The sequence below is a fragment of the Haemaphysalis longicornis genome, unplaced genomic scaffold, assembly GCF_048455015.1.
Source record: "Haemaphysalis longicornis isolate Haplotype H1 unplaced genomic scaffold, Haemaphysalis longicornis Haplotype H1 scaffold_7, whole genome shotgun sequence".
NCBI classification, from domain to species: domain Eukaryota; kingdom Metazoa; phylum Arthropoda; class Arachnida; order Ixodida; family Ixodidae; genus Haemaphysalis; species Haemaphysalis longicornis.
The window spans coordinates 73,641,290-73,665,851 of NW_027526422.1; the positions used below are offsets into that span (position 1 = coordinate 73,641,290).

The window sequence follows — 24,562 nt, forward strand, 5'->3', positions numbered from 1 at the left end:
AGCAAGGAGTCGACTTGAACATTTAAAAACTGTAAAAATGTATTGAGCTACAAAAACGTTTCGTGTAATTCGTTGTGGAAAGTTACTGCCATGCATTTTAGTGTAATAATTTTAATGGCTATGGAACCTGGTATACCAATGTTCTTATTTTGAAACTTTCACACACCAGGATTTTGCCCTCAAAATTACGTGCGACAAAATTTGTGGCACTAGGCATAATAAGTTCAGAGTGATCACTTCTGAGAGAACTGCGGTGAGCCGGAAAGATGCACCTGTGTAAGAGCGTTCCTGTAAGACTGACGTTGAGCTTCTGCATGAACGGAAACTTGGAAACAAAGGACTCGACTCAGGAGTATAGGTTGTATTCATTTGCGAAGCACGCGTGCAGGCAACCATGTGAGTGCGCTGTTACTGGTTTCGTCGGGTTCCGCGGGATGGCGGTACTTCTCCGTGCTAAGCGCATGATTTGTATTGCACCTTCCAAACTCTACCCCAATGAAGGCAAATTAATGCATAGACTTCTATGTCTTCATGATTAATAACATCTCTGTTGACACCACCGTTGAGAATCGGGTTGAAAGGAGCAGACAGCGCACTCCGGTGTTTTTTTTTAAGTGCGAATGCACTTCTTAAGCGAGCCTGAATTGCCCGCCGCCGTCGTCCGCATAGCAACAGCTGCGGGTGCGCGCGCTCCTCGTCTTCCTCCTCGTCTTCCCTAGCAACGGGGGGAGATGGGCGCGCGCTACTCTCCTCCTCCTCTCTCCGCTCAGTGACTGCGGGTGTTGGGCGCCTCCTCTCCACTTCGGGCGGGAGAGCTCTCGCTCGCGTAGCGGGCGCTCCGCATTCCGACGCGTGAGGGCGCTCGTGTAGCCCTCGCCGTAACGGCGGGCGCTACTCTCCTCCTCCTCTCTCCGCTCAGTGACTGCGGGTGTTGGGCGCCTCCTCTCCACTCCAAGATCACGATATCCACCGTAATCGCGCAATCAACAACCGTGCCTTCGCACTTACACACTCTCTCCCTCGGGGAAGTGCGAGGGAATTTTTTTTCTGCGGCGGGCGGGCGCCATGCCCGTGGCCGCTTCCAGTGATGCCAAGTAAAGATATTGACAGCTAAACTTTCGAATGAATACCATCTATAGCAGCAGAATGGGGAGGGGGAGGAGGAACGCAGATAACGTCGAGGCAGTTGTCATGCGGATTCCACTCAGATGGTTACTACACTAAAAATGAATCAATGTTTGCCCGACGAGATAAAAATATGGCCGTGTTGAGAAAGTGGGTAGTTTGGATAAAATAATTGTTGTGTTATAATTTTCATCAAGTAATGACAGTGGCCTCCTCACTCTCTTCACAGCGGACAAACAAAAGCGATCTGAGTTGAAGGTCCCCATTAAGGGTGACTCCGTGAGCTGAGGGACCAGACACAAATTAACCAGCTGCCTCGTTCTGCAAGAGTAACTTATTGCTTGAATTTTCCCAAGACGCCTGGAAGACGGGCTCCATAAAGCAGTAACCTACGGCTTGACCCGCCGCGGTGGCTCAGTGGCTAAGGCGTTGCGCTGCTGAGCACGAGGTCGCGGGTTCGATTCCCGGCCGTGGCGGTCGCTTTTTTGATGGAGGCGAAAAGCAAAAACGCCCGTGTGTACGAGATTTCGGAGCACGTTAAAGATCCCCAGGTGGCAGAATTTAATCCGAAGCCCTCCACTCCAGCGCGCCTCACCGCCTGGGTTCCGTCGGCGCGTTAAACCCTACAATCAATCAATCAATCAATCAATCAATCAATCAATCAATCAATCAACTTACGGCTTGAAGTCCCCGCAGACCACCACCCATGATATTGCCCCCTAATATCAAAGTGCGCCTATTCTGCTCGGCATAATCCCTGCTGAAATATGTCCACCAACAATTTCATGACCTGTGGATGATGAACCTAATGAATACCGAGCAGCTACCTGTACACAGCTGTAGCCTACAATCTCCGTGCAGAGAAGGGAGTGAAGCGCAGAACAGTCACCACAAATACTGCACCCAGCGCCACTGGCATGCTCTAAACCTACCTTACTCAAAGCCTTATACACACCAAACACATGTCATTCCCGCTTATAAAAACAGACAACCACCATACCTCGCGGGAGGCGATGGCGTAAGTTCACATGCGTGCCGACATACGCCATCGCCTGGATCCTACACTCGCAGTTAATCTGAAAAAAAAAGCTAGTGGACTCCAAGTGGCAGCGGCATGCCAGGAATTGATCCTGCTCATTGCGTCTTCGCGGTAGTCTTCAAACCCGAGGCATCGGTAGGCATTAGTGAAGTGCTCACCACTCAGATACAGCAAAACTTAGCAGATACTGCCGACCCCACAACCATTACAATCGGCAGAAAATTTAAAAGTAAAAAGCAATTGACGTTCTTGTGAAGTTGCATCCGTGCCCAAACTGGAAGTGGTTGAAGGAACAGATTATACGGTCGCAATCTTCGTCACGTTTCGTCATGGGGCCCTTGCCGTTCCGAATATCCCAACGTTCTCCCTCTCTGCGGATGGCCCCCGAGGAAATAAGAAAAAACCGCTTATGCAAACGCCCACTCCCAAGGATGGAAAAATGCAGAGAACGTTTGTCGGGCAAGAAAAGGAAATCATTGGAGTCATTCATTGGAGAGCTTTGGAGAAATCATTGGAGAGCTTGGCTTCCAATACCGCAAACAAAAAAAAAAGGCAAATAAGTCATTAATACACAAAAAGTAGCGAATTGCCTTCGTATGCCTCTGCTGGCGACGTCAGAACAAGAACCTACATGAACCAATGTTCAACATGGAGATACCGGTGCACTATGCAGACAGCCAGGGGCAAGTCCGCACACTGCCGCGTAACGCCGAGTCAGGCATACGGCCTTAGATGAGAGCGAGATATGCCCTTCTGAAGCGTTAGTTTGTTAAAGGCTATGAAAGTGATGACATGCGGGCAGTGAAGAGGAAAATAAAGTGGTTGGCAAGAAAAAATTTGCGCACCTAGCACTAGTGGTGCGATGCTGGAGAAACAGCAGAACGGCGGTCCCTCTCCCTTCGTCGGAGACCCGGCTGTCGCAGCTCGCGTGGATTTTCGAACTTGCCGCTTAAAGTTTCTTCATGACTGGCAGGCCCGGATCGTTTTGTCAGCAGGCTTTCACATCCCTCCGAAAGTGGACCGCGTTCGCAAGCGCTAGAAACCGTCGCTAAGTCCAAAGCCAGAGCCCGCGCCACGAACCCAAAGAACATACTGTGCGCCTGGAATGCGATGATAGCTCAATCGGATAGACGCCGGTTTCTTAAAGCGAGGGACCCAGGTTTCATCCCGACTACGGTAAGCGTTTTTCTTTTCTTCCCAATTGGCTGCACATGTTATTGTTCCCCGCCGCCGCTAACCCCTCTCGGGCCTTTGGAGTGCCCTAGTGGTTAGGTAGCCGGTTTCAAGTCGTAAAGGTCCCGCGTTCGATTCCCAAGGCCTCCCTAAACACGGCGTCTGTAGCGCGAACTCATAGTCTGGGCACTCCACTTCGCCAACGCATGTGAACTAACGAGGATAACAGCAAGCTAGAGGTCACGCCACGACCACTGGGCAGATTGTTCGCGAAGGTCGAGATAGATGACGCCAGGCGCTCCTCACAAGGCACACACTCACGTCCGCTCGGTATTTTTTCTTGGTATTTTTACAAGCTCCGCACGTGGCGCAAGCCCACGCGCAAACCTGGATGACGGCGGGCGCTCTTTACGAAGGACAGGCACACGGGCGTTCCGCTGTGCTAATTTTCTGGTAACGCTCGACGGCGGAACCAAAAGCTTATACAGTTCTGCTGTTAAAAAAGGGAAATAGGTGATGAGAGCGCTGTCGCGACCACACGTAATGTCAGTTAATTGTCGGGGAAGTGAAACATGCTGCTTATAAGATCTAAATTCTGCTCATATATAAATGGAGAAACACAAGAGAAAAAAATGTAAATTACATATGCTAGCAGGTAATTAGTGTTGTTAGATTGGGTGTCCGCACTTGGAGGACCGAACAGTTACGCGAACTACTCAAACAGAATGAACATAACAAATTTAAGAAGAAAGACGTTGTTTCGGTGCAAGCATGGCCGATCAGGCTGCTGCCCTCTCTTAGGAACATTATTCGTGACGTACGACCTTGCGACCTGCGGTGAACAGTACAGCCGGTAAAACGCTTGTCTATAACAGCGATTTCAACTTCAACCAGCTACATCCGAAAACTGCCGAAACATACTCGTTCCAAACATGTCGGAGGCAAAAGCGAAGGGCTAAGACTTCAGAATTCCGCAGTAGTTTTATTCAAATCCCGCTCCGGCGGGGCAGGATAGGGCTGAGAGTACGAACGCTGTGTTATAGACAAGCCTTTTACCGGCTGTACATTAGTACTTCTCGCACGAAGCGTTTTTGTTTTTTACATCCATACAAATGTCACAGGAGGTTCTCACCTGCCCGTAGAGGATCTGATTCCTTGTCTTGCCGAAATCAAACTTTTGAAACCGCTCACTCAGGACCAACTAAAAAGAAAACAGACAAGGGAAAACAAAACATTACTCAAATAAGGGCACTTCGAAAAAAAAAAAGAGATAATGCAACGACAAGGGAGGCGCGATACATGATGCATCCTTGCAGCGTACCATAAGTTTAAAGAAAGCAACTGCAAAGCTAGCCTTCGCTTCCGGAATGTCTTTAGTTTCCAAGCTGCAGCCATTTTCACCGCAACCGCTCACGTTGCCGACGGCTTAGCTGTATCTCTGTGGCGTAGCTCCTAACACTGCGCCATCAGGACCCATCCCTCGCCGAATCCAATCTTGTCATCTCCTCCTTCCACGCAGTATTCTCTGCGATTCTACTTCTCATCTGGTGCTTGCGTAGCCCTTCTGTACATCCATTCCATACGAGACTGTTTTCCGCACTTTGGCCCTGTTTACACATCAATGCCTGGCGGTACTATCGGGCGTAATGCTTTTGCCAGTGATTGCCGTAACACCCTGAGGTGCATACTCGTCCTGACGCAAGTGGCTGGCAGCACCGCGCGGAGCGGCGTTACAGGCAACGCAAACACTCGGGAGGCTCGTTCTTACCTGCGCGAAATGGACCATGTTCCTGACGGACGTGCCCGCCGGCGTGTGGCTCACGAGCACTGGAAGGCGGGTCTGCAAAGACACTCCAGGCAATCAGCGGTGCGGAAGCATGCAGCGATAGTAAATTAGCGTGCGTCTCCGTGAGTAGTGTGTACACGCGCTAACTGATTTATTGCAGAGGCATGTTCATCGGTTTATTTCGTCGAAGTTGTCCCATTGCTGTCACAGGTGAGCCAAGCGAATGAATACATTCAGTCGGTACGATAAACGTTCCCTTCCATCGAAGTGAAGCTGTACAAAGGTTTTCGACGTAGTGTTTTGTGTGGGAGGTGGTATCTTGCGCGTCTACATCTTCTACTACAAAAAAGAAATGGATGCAACTATGCACGGAGACACGGAACAAGCAAACAAATTTGAAAAATATGTTTAGGCGCTCTTGTAGGAGCAGTGTTAGCAAGTTCACCACGGAAAAAATGTACGCTTTTATAATCTGCGAGACGTTTATGCACCCCAGGATTATCGCAGAAGGTTGCTGCCCATTGATCGTTTAACGTTTACAAAGAAGGGATTTAAAAACGTAGGGGGCCTGGTGCTCTACTTTTGAGAGTAAAACCTTTTTTTTCCGAGAGTAAAAGTTTTGGGTAAGATTGATTGATTGATTGATTGATTGATTGATTGATTGATTGATTGATTGATTGATTGATTGATTGATTGATTGATTGATTGATTGATTGATTGATTGATTGATTGATTGATTGATTGATGTACGGCACCTTGTTGAGCTGTTGTCCTTCGGGTCCGCAAATGAAGAAGATGACGCTCTCGCAAAGGCTGCGCGACTCCTCAAACTGACACACCGTTCCCGCGATTAGCTTCATCAGCGCACTGCTCGGCAGGAAGTCGTACTCGCCGAACAATGCGAAGAGGTCCTGGGCAGGGACCGAAATGTGCGTCAGGCACGCGTAGGCAAGACATTTGTACATGAAATGACAGCGTTACTGGTTCGAAAGATACACGAGACAGACAGGACTTCGGCGAGTCCTTATTTTCACACTCAAATTAGCATTTATTCCGGCATAATTTTCAGGTTAGAACATAACTTGCCTCATATTCAGAATATTGTTAAATTAAAAACTAGCTAAATTCGAGGATCAAGAAATGATCATGTTACTATAGCAGTCAGAGGAATGCTGGAGCAAGAAGAGAAGACATGCTAGCTACACACATGAGTAAGGCGACTACGATAAATTGACAAGTGCTGTGTGCGTTCGTTAACTACGGAAATACGTACTACTTTGTGTGAGCAAAATTCTCTGGCTTACTCTCCGGTAACACTTTTTTCCTTACATTTCAGTGTTTTTCAGTTCATTTTTTTGCGTAGCAGAGGGCAATTCTTTCATTTTTTTTTCTCATGAAACCAAATGAAAATTTTGCAATGCATGGATTGCTTTTGTTTATTATTTCCGTTCCACAACCTCTAAATCACATGTGTTTGGAGAAGGTTTAGCAAAAAAATGCGAGGCCATTCCGCCATACTAAGGTGCAGCTTAGTGGGTATCGCACATATCCTTTTGTCGTAGAGAGCCGCGACTTAGCGCCACGCAAAAAAAAAAAAAAAATCATTCCCGAACGTCCTACACACTACGAATATTGTCACATCAGCCTTTTCAGAAAAGGTACGCAATACTCGTCTCTTGCACAGTCATAGCTCGCGACATCACGAACGTTATACCAATTCCCACAAAAGCGTTCTAGAACCAAAATCTGTCGTACATCGCACAACTCAATTCCAAATATCTGTTCACGAAGTCCCTCTGAATTTTCGCATACACACTCTTGTCCTCGTCCAACCAACTGGCGGTGTGTCTTCGCCTCTTCGCCGCGGCATTTTCCACTGTTGAATAGCGGTCGCCTGGAGGACCAAGCACTCCTTGTAACCCGGGCTACGACGGCGCGGTCTACACAGGCCTTCCTGAACTGAGTGTCCACTCCTGCTTTTACAGCTCAATAAACGTTTCATCTCTCGCTCTCTCTCTCCGATCCGCGGCACCCGTACTCCTGTCGGGCCCGTCGCACGGGCAACCTCTCGGGCCTGATCGACCTTCTCTTTTACTGGTTACCCGCCGCTGCGGATTGCAATCGCGTTTACATTCACGAAGTTCGTAAGTGGTCCGCTGTTTCGCCGATGAAGCCGATCCCATAATCGCACTGAGTGTGGGACGTTAAGGTGTTTGGTTTAACGTTGCTGCTCTAATCCAGTAACCCAATCTAGTAATGTTGCTACGGGTGGTTTCCATTTCTACGCCAGGTGTCAGCCCACGCCTTACTGGTTCGCTTTGCCTACTCATCGAGGGCGCTAGGAAGTTTTTTGACCCGTAGAAAATGGAGCGACGGACTCTTTGGGGTAGATAGATACTTGGAAACCAAAGCGCGAGGTTTTTTTTTTTTCTTGGGAAACATATAAATACCATTACATGACCTGCTAGCAGGCTCGGGTTCCAATCATACAGGAGCCATGGAGGTGACCCAAATACACCCATGCACACTGAACCTAGCTGCTGCCACAGGGCACCACACACACCTCGCCCTCGGGCATTTTTGTCTTTTCTAACATCTCTCTTCAAGCGGCAACAGTTTTTTATCGGTGATGCTTAATAGAGCATGACTGATTGATTGATTGATTGATTGATTGATTGATTGATTGATTGATTGATTGATTGATTGATTGATTGATTGATTGATTGATTGATTGATTGATTGTGGGGTTTAAAGCGCCGAAACTACACAGGCTATTTCGCGCCGTAGTGGCGGACTCTGGATTAATTTTCACCACCTTGGGATCTTTAACGTGCGCCGAAATCTCGAACGCACGAGCGTTCCCGCTTCCATCAGAAAAGCGGCCGGCGCGGCGGGGAATCAAACCTGCGTCCTTGGGCTCAGCAGCACGACGCCTTAGCAACTGAGCGTAAGTGGCTAAGGCATTCACTGAGGCACTGGGAGCCCTTTATTCTTAATGATGCACTCGGGTAACTCCGCGTAGCGCGTTCGTTGTGATTGAAGGCCCATCCGTTTCTGAGAAAACACGGTTCAGACCCGCAGTCAGCGCAGCGTGAAGCTAGGGGTGTAAAAGATCTTCCTCTTAGGGATGACCGGTGATCTGTTAGGCACACATTATTATAGGCCGGGTTGGCCCATGCACGTCTGGCCAGAAGACGTGGGAATACAACTTAAAGGCATCCAGAGCACCACTTGTAAAAGAATCCCTCGTATCACTGCGCAATAACACCAAGAAATCGTCGAGATACCGAAAGACCCTTGCAAGTAATGCTGCACATCACAGTCGACCTTCCTGAAAATAAAAAACAATTACTGACGACAGTGCCGAATGCATACACCCCACCTCTGTACGTAAGCCATGCCTTGGAAACATACCACAGCACTGCCAAGGAAAAAGCTCAGCAGCTCCAAGAACGCCACAACTGTGATTCCACAACCATTCATGAATGCCATATCGCCGTTTTCATCGGTAATGCAATCTTTAACAGGTCGCATTAATGGGACAAGGTACAGAGTCACAAGGAGTAGAATGGCAAGGAGGATAATATCTCTTCTGCGTGTACGCTTATGGGCGGGCAGCTTGAGCAGCCAAGAGCAGACAAAAATTGAACAGACGTGTCTAATGTTTAACTGCGATAGTCAGTTTTCGTCTATGAAACGAGAAACTTTTGGCTTCTCCGTCTGTCTCTATGTCTGCCCGTTAGTCTATCTGCACTTTTATTGGGCCAAACAGTCAAAAGTTTAAAAAATCCTTGAATGTGGCTTTTACATAGGCAAAGCCCTTCAGAACAATGAATTTCGGTAGCATACTTCACACTTGTTCACACGGTTCAGCAAAAAGAAAATATTGGACATACTTGAGGCGAAAACATTGATACAAATGTGGTATTATCAGCTTTTTTTTAAATAAAATAGACGCAGGCCTAACTGCAGCGATAACAAATAAAAACGCTTCAAAAGTACATGTGCTGACCAAAAGATACAAAAACGGTTCACACTCAAAACGCGACCTCGTCACTGCACTCCATCCGAACCCGAAATGATTTCAGCCATACTCCACAGGGTATATCATAGGAGGAGTCAGACGGTTGGCGGGGAAGGGGGGCGGAGGAGCGAAAAATTTGGTTGGGGAGAAAAAAATTCCTATGGTTTCGCTTTGGTTAACCCTAGTTGATAGCGAAAGCTTCGATGCCCTGGCTAGGCCCATTGTCGATGTGTGGTTTCACAGTGGTATACAAACATGTTTGCAATGAATACACTGCTTATTCATCATATTTTTTCGCCTCACGGCGTTGTTTAATCCTCGCCGCTGTACGAGCGACCACAGCTGGATGTCAATCCTCCTCCGTCGCACACGATTCTGCGCCGGGTAGCCTTCTGGCCTTCCTTTGTGGTGCACGCTTATCGCTGAGACGGCGGCCTCCTCGCCTTCTTCCGCCAGGTGGAGACATGGGTTCCGCGCATGTCTCCGTTCCCTCCGCTACTAGTATCTCTCTCCTGCCGCTTATCTCTCCCGCCATCGATCCGCTGCTGCGTGCCCGGTGCTCCGCCCGGTGGCGACACGGGTCCCGCGCACGTCCCCGTTCCCGCTCGCCTATCTCTCGGCAGAAGGGTTGCAAGCTGGACTAGTTGGAAAGACATACTTTTGGATGAAACCAGGGCGAACTTAAACAAAGGCAAATAATGTGGAACACAAGTTGCATCAACGTGAGAGTTGTATCAATCCAAGAATAAGCCAATCTCTCCCCTCCCGCCAATCTCCCCCCGCCATCGAGCCGCCGCTACGGGCCGGGTGCTTAAGGAATCGGATGTGGTTTGACCTCTAGCGCTCAAGGTCAAAACTGGTTACCCCGTGAAGACTAACCGAGGTAGCGTAGTGGAGCTTCCGCTACAAAAAGAAGCAATTACGTGGCAGAGGCTGCAGAGGACTATGGTCATTCGACGACACTTTCAAGGACGGGCAGATACGCAGTCAATATTTTGTTCAGCTTCTTGTTTTCCCCTTTGAATTATTGCACCTTCATGAATAAGCAGCTTATCAAGTCATTGTTTCTCTTCTCTCTAAGAGTTCAAATACATACAAGTCGAATGCAACAGTGGTATGGCGTTGTTGTATTTGTTTGCACCTACACATGCGTACCGCAGCGTTTTCAACAAACGGAGCCAGGTATCGTATGGGCGTTCTCATGTAGGTCACTGTGGTCACCGGTCCCATTGCAGCGAACAGCTCGATCTGTAGAAAGTAAATCAAAGAGAGTATGACGTGGTGGTCGTAGGCCACATCTAGAAAGGCCTTTAAATAAACCATGAAAACAGCGCGAATTTTTAGTTCATTGGATAGAGCTAGCCTTTGATGACTCACTCATCTTCATTCGGGGCTCGAAAAATGTTTTCACCGAAGAAAGTTCAGCCATATTGGGAAAGTTGCGAATTTACACCTACGCAATGTCAGCGGAGAGGTCGCTGACGAGGTATTAGAAATGCGTAATAAACGTGTTCATCGCACGCTATTCTTAAAGCGGCTTGACGAAACGGAACCCGACACAACACCGCAATCGCGCTATACTGTTTTTTGTGGGTAGATTTTGTCTTTTGTTTTCCGCCAATCACACAAACCACAACAACCTCTTACACCATTAAAGGAGATCCGGAAAGTTGCTCGTGATAAGTAACTTAATTAGCTGTTTTTCTGGTTATCTTGATTACTTCAGTGAAGTTTGCGTGAAAACCTACGTGACTGTCATTCTTACATGGAAATCTTCCGAATCTACCAAACTTATGTTTTCTCTCCATCGTTTTTTTAAACGGCCTGTTAATAATAAGAATAGAGTCTATATTCAGGAAGAATCGTGGGCCCGAGCATGGGCCCACTCAGCTGTTGCTTTCAGAAAGGTGATTTAGTATTCATCGAGCAAGTGTTCTACTTCTAGGACTTTATCCGGTTTCGGCCCAAACTCTTCGGATTTCGCATGCGACGGCATGCAAGACTATTGTCCACCAAGTTGTTCGTACAAACATTGCGTCCTCAACAAAGAAGCATCGGCTAGGGGCGATCTTGACCCGGTACCATTTTCTAGCCCAACAATAAACTTCAGCAGGCGTTATGAAATAATGGTAGTGTCTATTATCCCGGCAACCGTGAGAATTACCGTCAGACATTTCTCACGGCAGCCGCCTCTGATTGGCTAAGCACACCCCCCGGAGATTTTATGGGACAAATATTTCCTAAAACCTCGTTCCTACGGATGCTGAGGTAGCGCTGTGTTATACCACTTGATTTTAAACGAGTCCGGCATGGCCGAATTTGTTTTTTTTAAGCTTTCGAAATTTTTGAAGTTTTCGCTCATAGTGATTGTGCTTTTTTATCCTGGTTAATAACATATCAGAAGATCCACGCACAGGACTTCTAGAAAAGGTTGGATTAGGTTAAATATAGATTGTATTCTGTGTCGCTGAGCTGGTTTAGGCTAGGATTTTTGCAGTTTTGCTGGATTTGGGTAGGTTATGACAGGTTAGGTTTGGCTACGGTAGGTTAGATTTTGTTAGGTTACGTTGGGAAGTAATATTATTCAGCGAATTTAGGGGAATTCTCACGGTAACCGTGAGATTAGACGCAGCCCAAAATTAAATTTCAATGTTCCTTACAAGGCGGGAGGACAGAGAATTGTGACGCTAATTTACTGTACCTTGTCGTTGTACTCGGGTCTTTCCGCCAGCAAGCCAAACAGAATGAGGGTCCCCTGGGAGTGTCCGACGTACAAGAGCCTTTCGCGTCCCGTCTCGTTGAGCACGTGATCCAGCATGGCCGGCAGGTCATACGCGATCATTTCGTCGAAGCTTCCCTCGAGGCAGAAAGAAAGATTACGAGCTTCAGCTTCCCTTTTCTTGTTACGAAATAACGTGAGGCGATTTTCTACAGCCTTAAAGCGTGCGCTTCGCCCGGCTCCATCCATAAGACGAAATAATAGCTGGTATTTTATGCAGACGGTTTTTTCTGCAACTAAGCAGCCCGCTAAGTAGCTATTTTTGATGGCACCAACGCCGCGGAGTAAAACTCCCAGATTAGGGAGACGGCAACCGACGCTTCTAACGAAATACGTAATCCCCTTTGCTGAGCCTTTTCAGCTTATAAAACAGTCGCCGGATATATCTAAACATATAAAGAGATCACGTGCTCAATGGCAGATCACACGAGCGTCAAAATTAACACTATTATTTTGTTTGCCTCAAACCGGAACACCACTTTGCTATCCTTCCCGTGTGAGTGAGTGAGTGAGTGAGTGAGTGAGTGAGTGAGTGAGTGAGTGAGTGAGTGAGTGAGTGAGTGAGTGAGTGAGTGAGTGAGTGAGTGAGTGAAGGGGTGAAGCCCGTACAGTTACCTCTAAAAGAAAAGTGTTATACACCCAACGCCAATTTCTAAGCATCATTACAAACGTTACACCCTTAATATTGACGCAGCCGTTTCCTTACAAATGGCCAAGGCCTCGCTTTATTCGGCTCCATAACAACGAAATCTTCTAATACAACCTTAATAATCTGTGCAGCCCTTGAGACAACAATTATTCTAGTGATTATTTGCAAACAACCGCGACATCGGGGCTTTGCGTTCGTTCATGCAAATGCGAGCGCAAGTTTGTGAGCGTACAAAACGAGCTCTTTATGAGATTGAAAATTAAAGCAAACAATTTAAACTGTTCAACGACGGATTATAAACTTTGAAATCTCCCATGAATACTATTTTTCCAGTGCAATCGTTACAACACGTCTGAACCTATTAAAAATGAGCCCACGAGCCCGTTAACTTGGGTTAAAGCTTCTAGAATAAAGTAAAAACTAAGTACCGTATACCAAAAATGAGTGGGTGCTCAGGGACGAGTTCCTTAATTGATGAAGTATAGAGTTAAACTCGCCTCACCTGAAGTCCCAAAACTCCTTTTCGTGCCTGCTGTAGCGCAGATGTCGGGAGTAGGTGTTCCCCCTGACGTTTCCAAGCCAGACGTCGTATCCAGCGTCAGCCAATATGTAAGCTGCGTCATTGAAGAAAATGTAGCGTTAAAAAATAAGCGCCCCCGCACACCATTTCTTAGTCACGGACTAAGCGTATGTTTTCGTCGTCTTTAGCTAAATCTTAAAATAAATGCTTGCATTAGAAGTTTTTTTCTTTTTGAGAGTTATAAACTTACGAGCGCAATTTCACAGATTTGGGGGCGCTGGCATCGATGGTGGCTACGGTCAATCTTGGGGGGTTAAAAAATTGGGCCTATCTCCCCGCGAGGGGGACTCGAGTAAAACCGGTTGGTCAAACCGGTCGTTGTCTAAATGATCGCCTTCGTGAGCACAATCGCAATGTAAAAAAGAAAAATGAACACGATGGACTACTAGTTATGCACTGTAACGGATGTACAGATTGCAAACCATTCCTTGATAAATGTGTTATTATTGGCAAGAGTAAGGACAAGTGTACACGTGAAATTATTGAGGCGGAAAAGATAACCAGGTTAGGAAGCTCTTGTGTAAGTTCGACTTCTATCAAATTATCAGAAAAAGAGATTGCCTACTTGCGTTCGTGCTGATGTACGCATGTGTGTGACGTCACGGGATTCTTGCTATATATGTGTGTTATCGTTTTCAATAAAGGTGTTGGAAGTTAGCGCCGTGTGTGTCTACTTGTCTGTGTCTCTCGTCTTCTGCGCTATATATTTGCGAGTAAATGCGTCACATAGGGGGTGGGTGTATTGCGTTAACGTTTAGTGTTTGGGGAGTTGGTGGTAGTGAATGCGCTGATTCAGCAGCTTCTTGACGTAGTTTGAATGAGTCAAGGATATAAGGCGCGTTCGTAGCCTCCCATTCTGTGTCGGCTTTGTGGCGCAGTGGGTAGAGCACCATGTACATTGCGTTCCGCCCGCAGGGTCGACGGATCGAAACCAGGCGCCGGATAGTATTTTTTTTATATAGTGTAGGGGGAGGGGTGCGGACTACGACTACGGGCGTCAACGCGGGTGGCATCGTGAGTTACTGAAATGCTCTGCATTTAAAACTGTGCAAACCTGTTGGCAAATACTGCCGGTGAGTACCTCGTTTCCAACTATAACATGAAAATCACTGTACTTTCTCACTTTCACAGCCATGTTGCGGATAAGAGTCTGCTCTACTACGGAACAGGGTACAAATAACCCTTGTAACTGCAACTTTTGTTGCATGTTCAGACTCCTTCGCAGGAGTTGCGTTGACGGCAGGATTTTGACCAAATATTTCTTCATCTACGGAAGTCATCACAACGCAAGCGCAACGTGTGACCCGATTTAGCATTCCACAAGTGGCATATATTCCAACCATGTCGGATTTGGACAAGTGCGCTTGCACTACTGTTCCTTGGATGTTGTCGCCCCTTTATGAAGCCCGCCAGTCATTCGCGGACTGCAGGGATTGGTTGTCAAAACTTTCTAATGAAGACATTCTGTGAGTGATGAAAGACGGGACACAGGGTAGAAACACGCAAGACGAACGCTGTCAAAACAAATAATCATAAAATACACTGCAGACGCAGGATAATGTCGTGATACGGAAGTGTCATTTGAGGGCGCTAAAATAACGCCGAGGTAAACCTTGTAGCCTATTAACTGAGACCAGCTCATATGACCGGTCAGCTCGTTTTATTTATCCGAAAAGCGTTGCTGTCCTTTCAGAGCTCGGAACAGAGAAAACGCCAACACCCGGTGCCGCAGTTCACGAGCTACAGTTACACTGGTTTGCAATAAAATTTAAGCTATCAAATATCGGTACTTATTTACTCATGCTAACATGGACTTTTTGAGCGCCCGGGAACAGTTTATGCGGGATAAACACACCTGAAATTCGTAAGATAAGGCCTTTCAACCTTGCCGATGTGTCATCATCATCATCATCATCATCATCATCATCATCAATAGCCTTAGGTGCACTGCATGCAGGACAAAGACCTCTCCCATTGACCTCCAACCGCTCCTGCCCTGCGCTGCTCGAGTCCATTCTTTTCCCCGACATTTTCTTGTTCCGTCCCTCTATCGAGTTATTGGCCTTCCCATTCTTCTAGTTGCCGTAATTCAGTATCCACTCCGTGAACCTGGTGGTCCACCGGCTGTCATTTTGTCTAACCACATGGCCAGCCCAAGCCCATTTATTTTTGTTTATTTCAACTATGACATCTTCTACTCCAGTTGTTCCCTGATCCAGCAAGCTGGCTTCCTGTCCCTGAGTGTTACTTTCACCGATCATTCTTCGTGCCATGGCCCTTTGGGCCTACCTAAGCTTGCTGTCCAGTTGTGTAGTAAAGCGAAAAGTTTCCGCTCACCCAAGTCGCTAGTCGCCTAAACGGTAAGAAGCAGGATGAAAGAAAAACAGCACTTTTTAACGCACGCTTCTTGGGAAGAAATATGTGCAAAAATTAAAGCCGTTCCATTCAATGTAAAAGCTGTCGGAAGTACAGAGTGGTGATCCGCCATACTCGGCTGCAGCGCCGTTATCCGCTCACTGCTGCGTTTCAAATTTCCCGCCTTCGCAGTGCTCGCGCGCTCCCTGCCTGAAACTGCGCCAGCGGGAGTTCTCCTATTTTTGCGCATTTTTTAATTTCGTATGCTGGAGCCTGTTTTCCGTCATTTCGAACGCGTAATTTTTGTCTTGCGCGGCTGGAGCCTTTCTGCGTCATTTCGAACGCGCCGTTTCTTTATTGCGCGGCCGCTATTCTCGCTTACTATCGTAAAAACATGCAACCCAACGAGCGTTCCTAACTAAATGAACGCGGGGGCTGCAGGTTATATCTACAGATTTTGCCTGAAATGCACCTGCAGGTTTCTTCGCGCTAAGTAACGGGGAGATGTATGACAAGCGCCAGCGGTTCACAAGGTTTGAACGGTTATGTCTACTTAAACCGCGTGGTTTTCGAAGCCTCAGCGTCACTCTCGGAACACAGTACATCATGCTCTACTTGGGTCCGTTATCTCGCTGCTGCTGCGCTGCCTGATTCCGGCAGTCGCATCGACCGTTAGCAAGCTAAGACGAGAAAGCAAGCCCATAAAGTGCTCTGCACTTAGTTTTCTGGTAACACTCAGAGTGTGGTCAGTGTCTCCGTGTCAGTGTAAGGATCACTGTCAAGGTCAGTGTCTCTTGCCCATTGAATACAGAATGCATACATTCCCCTTCGGTGGAAGTTTAGGTGCACTGCGATTGCAGGCAAACTTCCAATACGGAAGAATAGGGAGGAGTATTTTCCCGCATATTTCCGGTTGATGATCGTAGCTGTGCGTGAAACGTTGTAGCCCTTACGTACGCAGGCTTTGTTCGGGGAAGTTGATGACCCAGTCGGCGGACGACCCGAGTAGATAGTGCAAGAGGAAGACAGGCTTCTTCTTTCGGACGTCGTCTCGCTTGTTCGAGTGTCTCTTACGGCCCCAGGGTAGCCGTTGCACGGAGAGCACGAAGCCGTCAGACGTCTCCACTTCGTGTTCTTCGACAGGGTAGCCCTTGTCGATGATGATCTCCGACTGCATGTAAAAAAGGGTACCCTTAGTAACAGCACGCCGACACAACCGGCTTGAGTAGGCCGTGACCGGAGTTCAGATAGCACGGAACTGCGAAGGGCTCCAATCAGTATTCACACACACCAAGGACATTCTTACCTATAGACCAACCCACCGACCTCGGTTTCCGCTCCCACCACCCACATCAGATGTGGGCTTCGCAAACTAAAGCAATGTAGCCCCATATGTACCCTTTCTCCCGTCGCACACTCCCCTTTTCCTCCCGTCCTTGTGTCACAAGCCATCCCTACCTTTACCCAGTTCATTCATTCATTCATTCATTCATTCATTCATTCATTCATTCATTCATTCATTCATTCATTCATTCGTTCGTTCGTTCGTTCGTTTGGTTTCATCTTCCCGCTGAACTTTTCTTGTAGTGCTTACGTTGGACACTGGTTATACTTTCATTGTAAGAAAGAAGAACTGGATAAGTAGAACAAAGTTAGTAAATGAAACAGTCAACAAAGAAGATTACCAACGCTTACGTTTTCAAACTATGGCACTCATCTGTGCACTTCCCTTTTTCTGGTTTCTTTCAACTCTTGTTGCGCTTTGTCGTTTTGGGGGGTAGTATTGTTATTTTTTTGCTCTTGGAAGCGAAATAAAGCAAGAATGAGTGCCGGTGCTAAGCCGCTTATGCTCCAGTCTTAACGGGATGGAAACTCATATCCGGTCTCCCTGTACACCTTTTGTGGTTTGTGCCTCTTTTTTTTTTTTTTTTTTTGTCCCATCCGTTTGGCCATTGTATTTTTCCCAAGATGATTTACCCACTCGCCCAACTTTCAGTGCACTGAAAGTCGGGCAGCAACATGTTCCGGGCTGTACACCTTTCAATCATCCCTGCCCGTCAAGATGACATAGCGTCTCCCTTCCCAAGTACCTCCTTTCGTCGATTGCCTTTCCACGGCTATTCCCCCACATTTTTTTAAATGCCTGTAGCCGCATTCTATTCTTTTTAAATATCGTAGTTCTGAAGACTTTAATAGTCCACCGAATGCTCTTAATTCCATTATTTGGTTATTTTTGTTGTTCTTCGGCTGCCTCCTAGTTGATGCCATCATCCGCCTTTGCACACTTTCATCCGCTTCACGTCTTTCGGTGTACTTTCTATCACTCATCCATATTTGAACTCCGGAGCGAAAAGCCTGGGAGAAATAAAATGTAATCTTTTCATTTCCCATGGCTTACAGGGTAAGCGCATTTCTTTGCTTCTACTTCTCCTACCTAACTCTTACGTTGCTCGCCACCTGCACATCAAAATTTCATCGTTATAAAAAAAACAGCCTTTCTTTTCCAAGCCTGGCTTCAAACTTAGTGTTGTGCCTTGAACGGTGCAGTTTGATTGATGGTACTATTTAACGCGCCGACGGAACGCAGGCGATGAGGCGCGCCGTAGTGTAGGACTCCGGACTAATTTTCCGGACTAAATTTCCGGACTAAGATAAATTAGGCGCCAGAAGAAGGTCACGGGTAACTTTAACGCGTGCCGAAATCTTGTACACACAGGCGTTTTCCCTTTTCGCCTCCATCAGAAGAGCGGCTATCGCGGCCGGGATTCGAACCCGCGGTGTCGTGCTCAGCAGCGCAACGCCTTAGCCACTGTGCCACCGTGGCGTAACGGCGCAGTTAGGCAGCCGTGGATTATTCGTCCCCGCAGACACTCGCGGGCGCCGCTTCTCCTCGGTCTGCTTGCAGCGACTTCCGTGCAGATAATCTTGCGTGGCTGCTTTACACTGATACAAGAGCGACGTGGTGACTCAAGCGAAGAGTTCGTTGCCTCGGACCACGTTTCCACGTGCCCTAACAAGATAAATTAGGCGCCCGAAGAAGGTCACGGGAAACGTATACCGCCCAAACACTGAAACAGCGTGCCACAGTTACTAAACTCATAGTGCGCATTACATCGTCGGCATCTGACTGAGTGCCCGGCTGGTGTCTCGAGGATTATTTGAGGGCCATTCTTGGCTACAACACACAAGCACACACGCACACACCACGCACTTGCACAAAACACACACGCACAAACACGCCCATCCGTATGCACACAAGCGCACGCGCACACACATACGAACATACAGACGCACAGACACATCAACAGATGAATGGATTGGTCGTGGGCGCTCACACAAGGCGGTAATCTTTACCCAGTGTTGCCGGAGGTGCGCAACTGATACCTGTACGTTAACTAGACTCTCCCTCTCCTATCGCCATATCGTAAAATGGGAACAAACAAGTAGCACTTCTCTCTCTCTCTCTCTCTCTCTCTCTCTCTCTCTCTCTCTCTCTCTCTCTCTCTCTCTCTCTCTCTCTCTCTCTATCTCTCTCTCTCTCTCCAAGCATTTATAAGGCGAAAGCTTTATACGCCACATTGCAAGGTTGACTTCGAATGACTCCGGCGTCGACACGTACGAAATACCCAGGAGAACCAAGGCAGCCCAGAAGTTAACCAACCAAAGCATGCCAGCCGTGTTTCAGAGATTATGGGGTATGTCTGAGCCTCTCGAACGGGTTTAGGAATTTTTGTAGGGTCAATAAGTTATCTAGTTTAGGAGTCTGGGTACGCCGACAGGATTTCGCGCCACAACCGTTTTTGATTCGTCAGTGGTGTGGCTTCGACCACGGTGTGACGTCAACCACCATCTGCTTTAAATCAGGTGGTACAGGTAAGAAGTTACTCAACACGGGCCTATGTGGCTGAGCCATGTCGCAGTCCCTCGTAGCTGCGTCGACGGTAAAATGGAGGTGCAGATAGCACGTGCGCGAATGCCGGCGTCGATAGCTCATCTTACCCCTTGACCCATTTTGTTACAGTGGCTCCAAGAACTGTAAGTTGCATCTCAGTGAGTAGTCGGGGACAGTGATCGCGCTGATTGGAAACACACTTCAAGTGCTCTCGAAATGGTGCCGGGGTATGCGGGAAGCAGGTAGGTACAGCTCTCCAGCTCAAGGCAGTTTCCTCAGGGATGATTAGTCTGGAGTTATTCAGTGTAATGCTAAGTAGTTTCAACCAGTTAATACATAAGAAGAATTCTTGCTTTGTGCGCAGTCTCAAGTTTAGCACTTCATCCGTCAGTTTCCAAAGCTATGGAAACTTTGATGGTTAAATCTGTGGACTATCACTTTTGACAACGAACTAGAAAAAAACCTGTTCAGAGGTTTGCAAAGTATTCTTAAAATTTTTAAACCAGAATCAATTCCTTGCTTTATGCGAACTATCAATTTTCTTTATTGGTTTTCTATGTTTCTCAACTCTAAGCTTATTGAGCGAAAAAGATGGAGGCGATTTTTCTTTTTCATTATTTTATCTACAAGATACTCGGCTGACATTCAATGATAATTTAATAATGTGGGGATGTCATTTGCCCTGACTCAGACATATCGACGTGAGTGTGTGTCTAAGTCAAAGTGCATTGTTACCGACAATTTACTGTTCTTGCAGGAAACGAACTGTAATTCTTGCCGCACAATGTCATGATTTTTCAGGCACGTTTGTCTGTAGAGCTCATTTCCCGACTAAACTTTTGTACACGTACAGATGCTCTTGAAATCTCTTAGGACCGAAATTGAAAAAAAAAGTGCTTGTTTGCTTTAAAAATAGGGCTGTTACTATTCTTCACTGCTTTAATGCATGTATTTATTCGTCGTATACTCATCGATGGATGGACACAAACTTGGATGGACACAAATAACGAGTATTCTTTCCAGTATCGTAACAGAGCCAGGTTAACTATTAGCTAGTAAGTGCAGGCTTCGTCTATTGTTAACGTGCTTAGTCTGGCAGGGCGTCACCAACCGCTCGCATGGTTAGCATATATTCCGTTTACACGTATCAAGCAGACCAGCGCCAAACAAATCCAAAACCATACCGAAATAATGGTTAAACGGCAGCCCTATGCATGATTTGCCACTGTGATGAAGTGCAATGTGCAAAGTTGAGTAGTGGTATAGGGTGTGCGCAACTTGAGGACACTAACAGCGCAACGTAACCGCATCTAAAACTGGAAGCTTGAAGCTTTCAGCATCTGTGAAGACTCGGAAAATCTCGTTGGCTCTGAAAACTCGGACAGGAGAGATGTTCCACTTCAGATACCGCTGATAGCGCAAATCCTTTTACTGTTCGCGTGTGTTTGAAACGTGTGGAGGACCATGCCAGAAGTGTGGCTGCTCTTAGCGTGATCTCTGTGACCAGCATGCAGCGAAATATGCTCGCCACCATGGTTAGAGTAAGGGATTCAGAGGTATTAATGGTTTGCCGACGCCGCTGTGCGCATGCGCGGTCAGGAAAAAATGGTGCTGGAACATACAACCTTTTTGAGGGGTTTACGTGGTGAATCATAACCTGAGCTGTGAGGAGCGCCGTAGTGAAGGGTTCCGGATTGATGTCGACCGCCTGGGAACGCCTAGAACTACTAAATAAGCTACGCTTAAGAGTAACGACACTTACTAACGGCGGCAGCCATTTTGATGCCTGACGCCAGGGTGGCCAGCTTTATGCGCCCTATTGTGGCTGACGTTGACGGGCGGGATTGGACCGGGCACCGCTTGGAAACCATGGCAACTGTGTTTACTTTTCGAAGATTTAGAAACAGCGCGCCGCTGCGATGGGGTCAGGCTCGGTTACGCTAGCGTAACTCATTTAGTGGCTCTAGGTTACGCTAGAGCCACTAATTAAGCTCGCTTTTTAAGTGGCTATAAGTTGCGTTAGGCCACTGTCGTTCTTTCCCAGCGGGAAGCGATGCAGGCGTTTTCCACCTACCCGCCCGTTGAAATAACCCAGTGCAGGGCAGCACGGCATCGCTACTCTGTCTGGGGGCTTCAAAACTCCTTCCCAGCGTGTCATACAGCCGCACTGCGCTCCGCAAATCGCGACCTATAGAAGAGCGCGCACGCGGAAACACAGAGGCACCAAAATGTCAGCGCCCATGGGTCTTCCGAGGTGAAAAAATGTCACGTGCCGCGGTTCGACCAATGGCTGCTGTCGGCGGCATAGAACAATGACAGAAAAGAGTGCCAATACTCTGAAACCTCATCTAGTGGTTCTAGGAACGCCCATACCGCCGCACGGGAGTGCGTCTTTCTCCTCCACCAGAAAAGGGGTCGCTGCTGCCGGGACCGTACCGCGCGCGCCCTTGGGCTCAGCGGGTGCGTGACGGGTCAAATGGCTCACTGTGGTTACGTTTTCTGTCTCCGTTCTGAGAAATACTGGTAAGAGTTATGCCTCAAGGGGAGGTTAATCTTGCCAAAAGAGTTTATTTCTGCATGCGGCCATTTTTTCCCTCGAAATTAGGGTTAACGCGATTTTTGCAAATATTCTTTCGCCCATCTCCTACGATTTGTAATATTGCGTGTCAATATAAACACGCAAGAACACACCTTGGTTAAGAGAACGGCACTATTTCCCCTTAAAACGTCGACTAATATGGACGGATCGCTTTATGAGCAATTTATTCGCGCAGCAAGCACGGCGAAAAGGAAAAGAACAAGAAAAGGAGCACGTTGAACGGTCTAAGTGGACGTTTTAAAGAGACCGTAGACAAGGTTTCAAAGGTTGCCATTTTACGTGCGCAATTTTAGAGTACTATCCAAGGAACGTTGTGCCGCAAAAGTGATTTGAAAGTGCTAAATATTAGCCGAGTTATCGCTCATTAAAAAGGGCCAGAAATAAGGCCTGGAGTTTTCACCCACTCCTCAAGCCTCCAAAGCAATGTGGAAGCTATCGCGTCAACACCCCGGCGCAAGACCACTAGGGGAAACATGACAATGCCTTTGCGGCTTCGAGATACGCGCAGCTCCGCTCGGCGGTACGTCACGCTTTTCTCAGCAGCCGACGCGCATGCTCCGCCTAGTACTGCCGAGCTGAGCCGGTAGGCGGACGGCCCGCTCGCACTGCTTGGCGGCCGGACTTCTGCCGTCGGCCGCCTTGCGTCGGCCTGTCAGTTTTAGAATAGGAGAAACGAGCGTTTCTAGGCCAGATTGGGGGACCCGAAACTCTACATGCTCACTCACGACAGTAATGGAAGATTCGACAGGCGGCTGGCGTGCCCGCTAGCGTTTCCGTATATATGCGGCTCTGTCGCGGCGAACAGGTCCCTCCGGGGCCCAGACGCTCAGAAAAGGCTTAGCCTCGCCGCAGTTATTCAGCCACGAGATTACGAAGTCGCACTAACAACGATCACCAGCGCAAATTTTCAGCGCACTATCACCCCCTTTAACGCATTTATAGGCTGATTTTCAGCAATAGTCCCGCTCTTGTGGGCGGTGATAAGTTTGAGCTGCTGCGGTGTATGCCGTATCGTGCATACTCCCCATTCCTCTGTCGACAGCAGAGGCAGATGCCGCGGTTGGGCGTGCAACGGTGTTTTCGCCTGCAGGGACACTCCGTTTCTTCACCGTTATATATACCTTGCAAACGACGCGATATGTCTACAAACTCAACTAAGCTCGTAATGGACGGCGATGATCGACATTCATATCTCCAAAAATACGCCTTGACGGAGTGCCGCTCGTCGGAACCGCCTAAACGTGCACCCGCGTTTCTCCCACAGCGGGAAACGCTGATTGGCTGCAGCATTTAAGGGAACCCGCCAATAGCAGCGTCGTAGACTTCCGAGTGAGCTGCGTCATAGGGGCTGCACCAGTGGCAAATTTACGTGAGAGTGTGTGAGCATTGGGACAACTATGGAAGGGTAAAAATGAAAGAAACGAAGGTCTTTTTTGCATGTTTGTGCGGTATTTGATTTACGCAAAGGTGTAATATTTGGTATAAGTGGTCGCGAACTCGTAATCTGGTGATAACGCGTTTGAAATCGGGACTTTGGGAAGTCTATTTATGTCCCCTTTAAACGCGATGCGGTTTAAGCTGGTGTTGGGCCGGCGAACGTGCGCATGAAAACCTCGCCGAGCGATCACGACATCGCGCGCGCCGGTACCGCTCCACCTCCGAGAACACTCTGTCCCGCGTTCGTGGCGTGATCTGTCGCGTGCTCTTCTTCTCGCCAGGTCACGGGCGTTCGGGCCTCAAGTGGAAGCACAGAATAGCTCGCGCTACGGACGCCGAGTTCGCGAAGCTAATTTCCGCCTGTTCCAGCACGTGCTAGCGCGGTCCACTTTCAGAGAGGCGTGAACGCCTGCGGACAAAGCGATCCGGGCCTACCAGTGATGGAGAACTTTCAGCGGCAAGTTCGGAAATGCCTGTGGGGTGCAACAGACGGGTCTCCGAGGAAGATAGAGATGGGGCGACAGCAGAAGAGTGCCACCCCCGAAGAAGAGGAAGTGGTGCGCGAAAACCTCCGCGCCGTTACTCGAGAGCGGATGCGACGACTTCGGTCCAATCCCAAAACAAACGACTGGTACGAAAAAAGAACACATTGTACATACTTGAATGACAGAGTGTTTATTTTTCTTTTGGGGCTGATGACGACAGCACGCAGAAAATGTCCGATTCTCGAAGCATAACCACAGAGAAAACGTGGCCGGGTTTCCAAGCATAACCGCGCATAAACTTGGACAAACCAATAATAAATTGGGTGGGGCCGCCAGCTTCGCCACTACTGCAAAGCTGCCCATCCCCCCCTTTTTTTTGCCATGATAATTCCCAAACCACATGCCTTGGGACCATTTTTTTTTTCTATAGAAGTGGGACTATTTCACCCACGACTGTCTTTTTCCACTACCGTGCTTGCGTGGTCGGTTCCTTCCAGTTACGGCAGGCACAGCGGCACGTTGTAGAGCTCGGCCCGGCCACCCCTCTAGGGTTCGCATTACCTCTGATAGTCCTTACACTGACTAGATTAAACTGCTGTAAGTTTATCGGGAGCTTTATCCTCTTGAGTAGGACGATTA

At 47.9% G+C, this 24,562-nt stretch overlaps 1 protein-coding gene across 1 annotated transcript in view; it reads right to left on the bottom strand.

Moving 5' to 3' along the window:
- The window catches only part of LOC144145950 (lysosomal acid lipase/cholesteryl ester hydrolase-like), a 33,388-nt gene that overhangs the window by 1,650 nt on the left and 7,176 nt on the right, over positions 1 to 24,562 (bottom strand). Inside the window, exons 2-8 of the mRNA XM_077677822.1 lie at positions 16,468 to 16,681; positions 13,078 to 13,189; positions 11,849 to 11,999; positions 10,303 to 10,395; positions 5,879 to 6,034; positions 5,106 to 5,177; positions 4,470 to 4,538 (exon numbers count right to left, since the gene is read on the bottom strand). Of these exons, the coding sequence (XP_077533948.1) occupies positions 4,470 to 4,538; positions 5,106 to 5,177; positions 5,879 to 6,034; positions 10,303 to 10,395; positions 11,849 to 11,999; positions 13,078 to 13,189; positions 16,468 to 16,681 (867 nt within the window). The remainder of the gene's footprint in view (positions 1 to 4,469; positions 4,539 to 5,105; positions 5,178 to 5,878; positions 6,035 to 10,302; positions 10,396 to 11,848; positions 12,000 to 13,077; positions 13,190 to 16,467; positions 16,682 to 24,562) is intronic.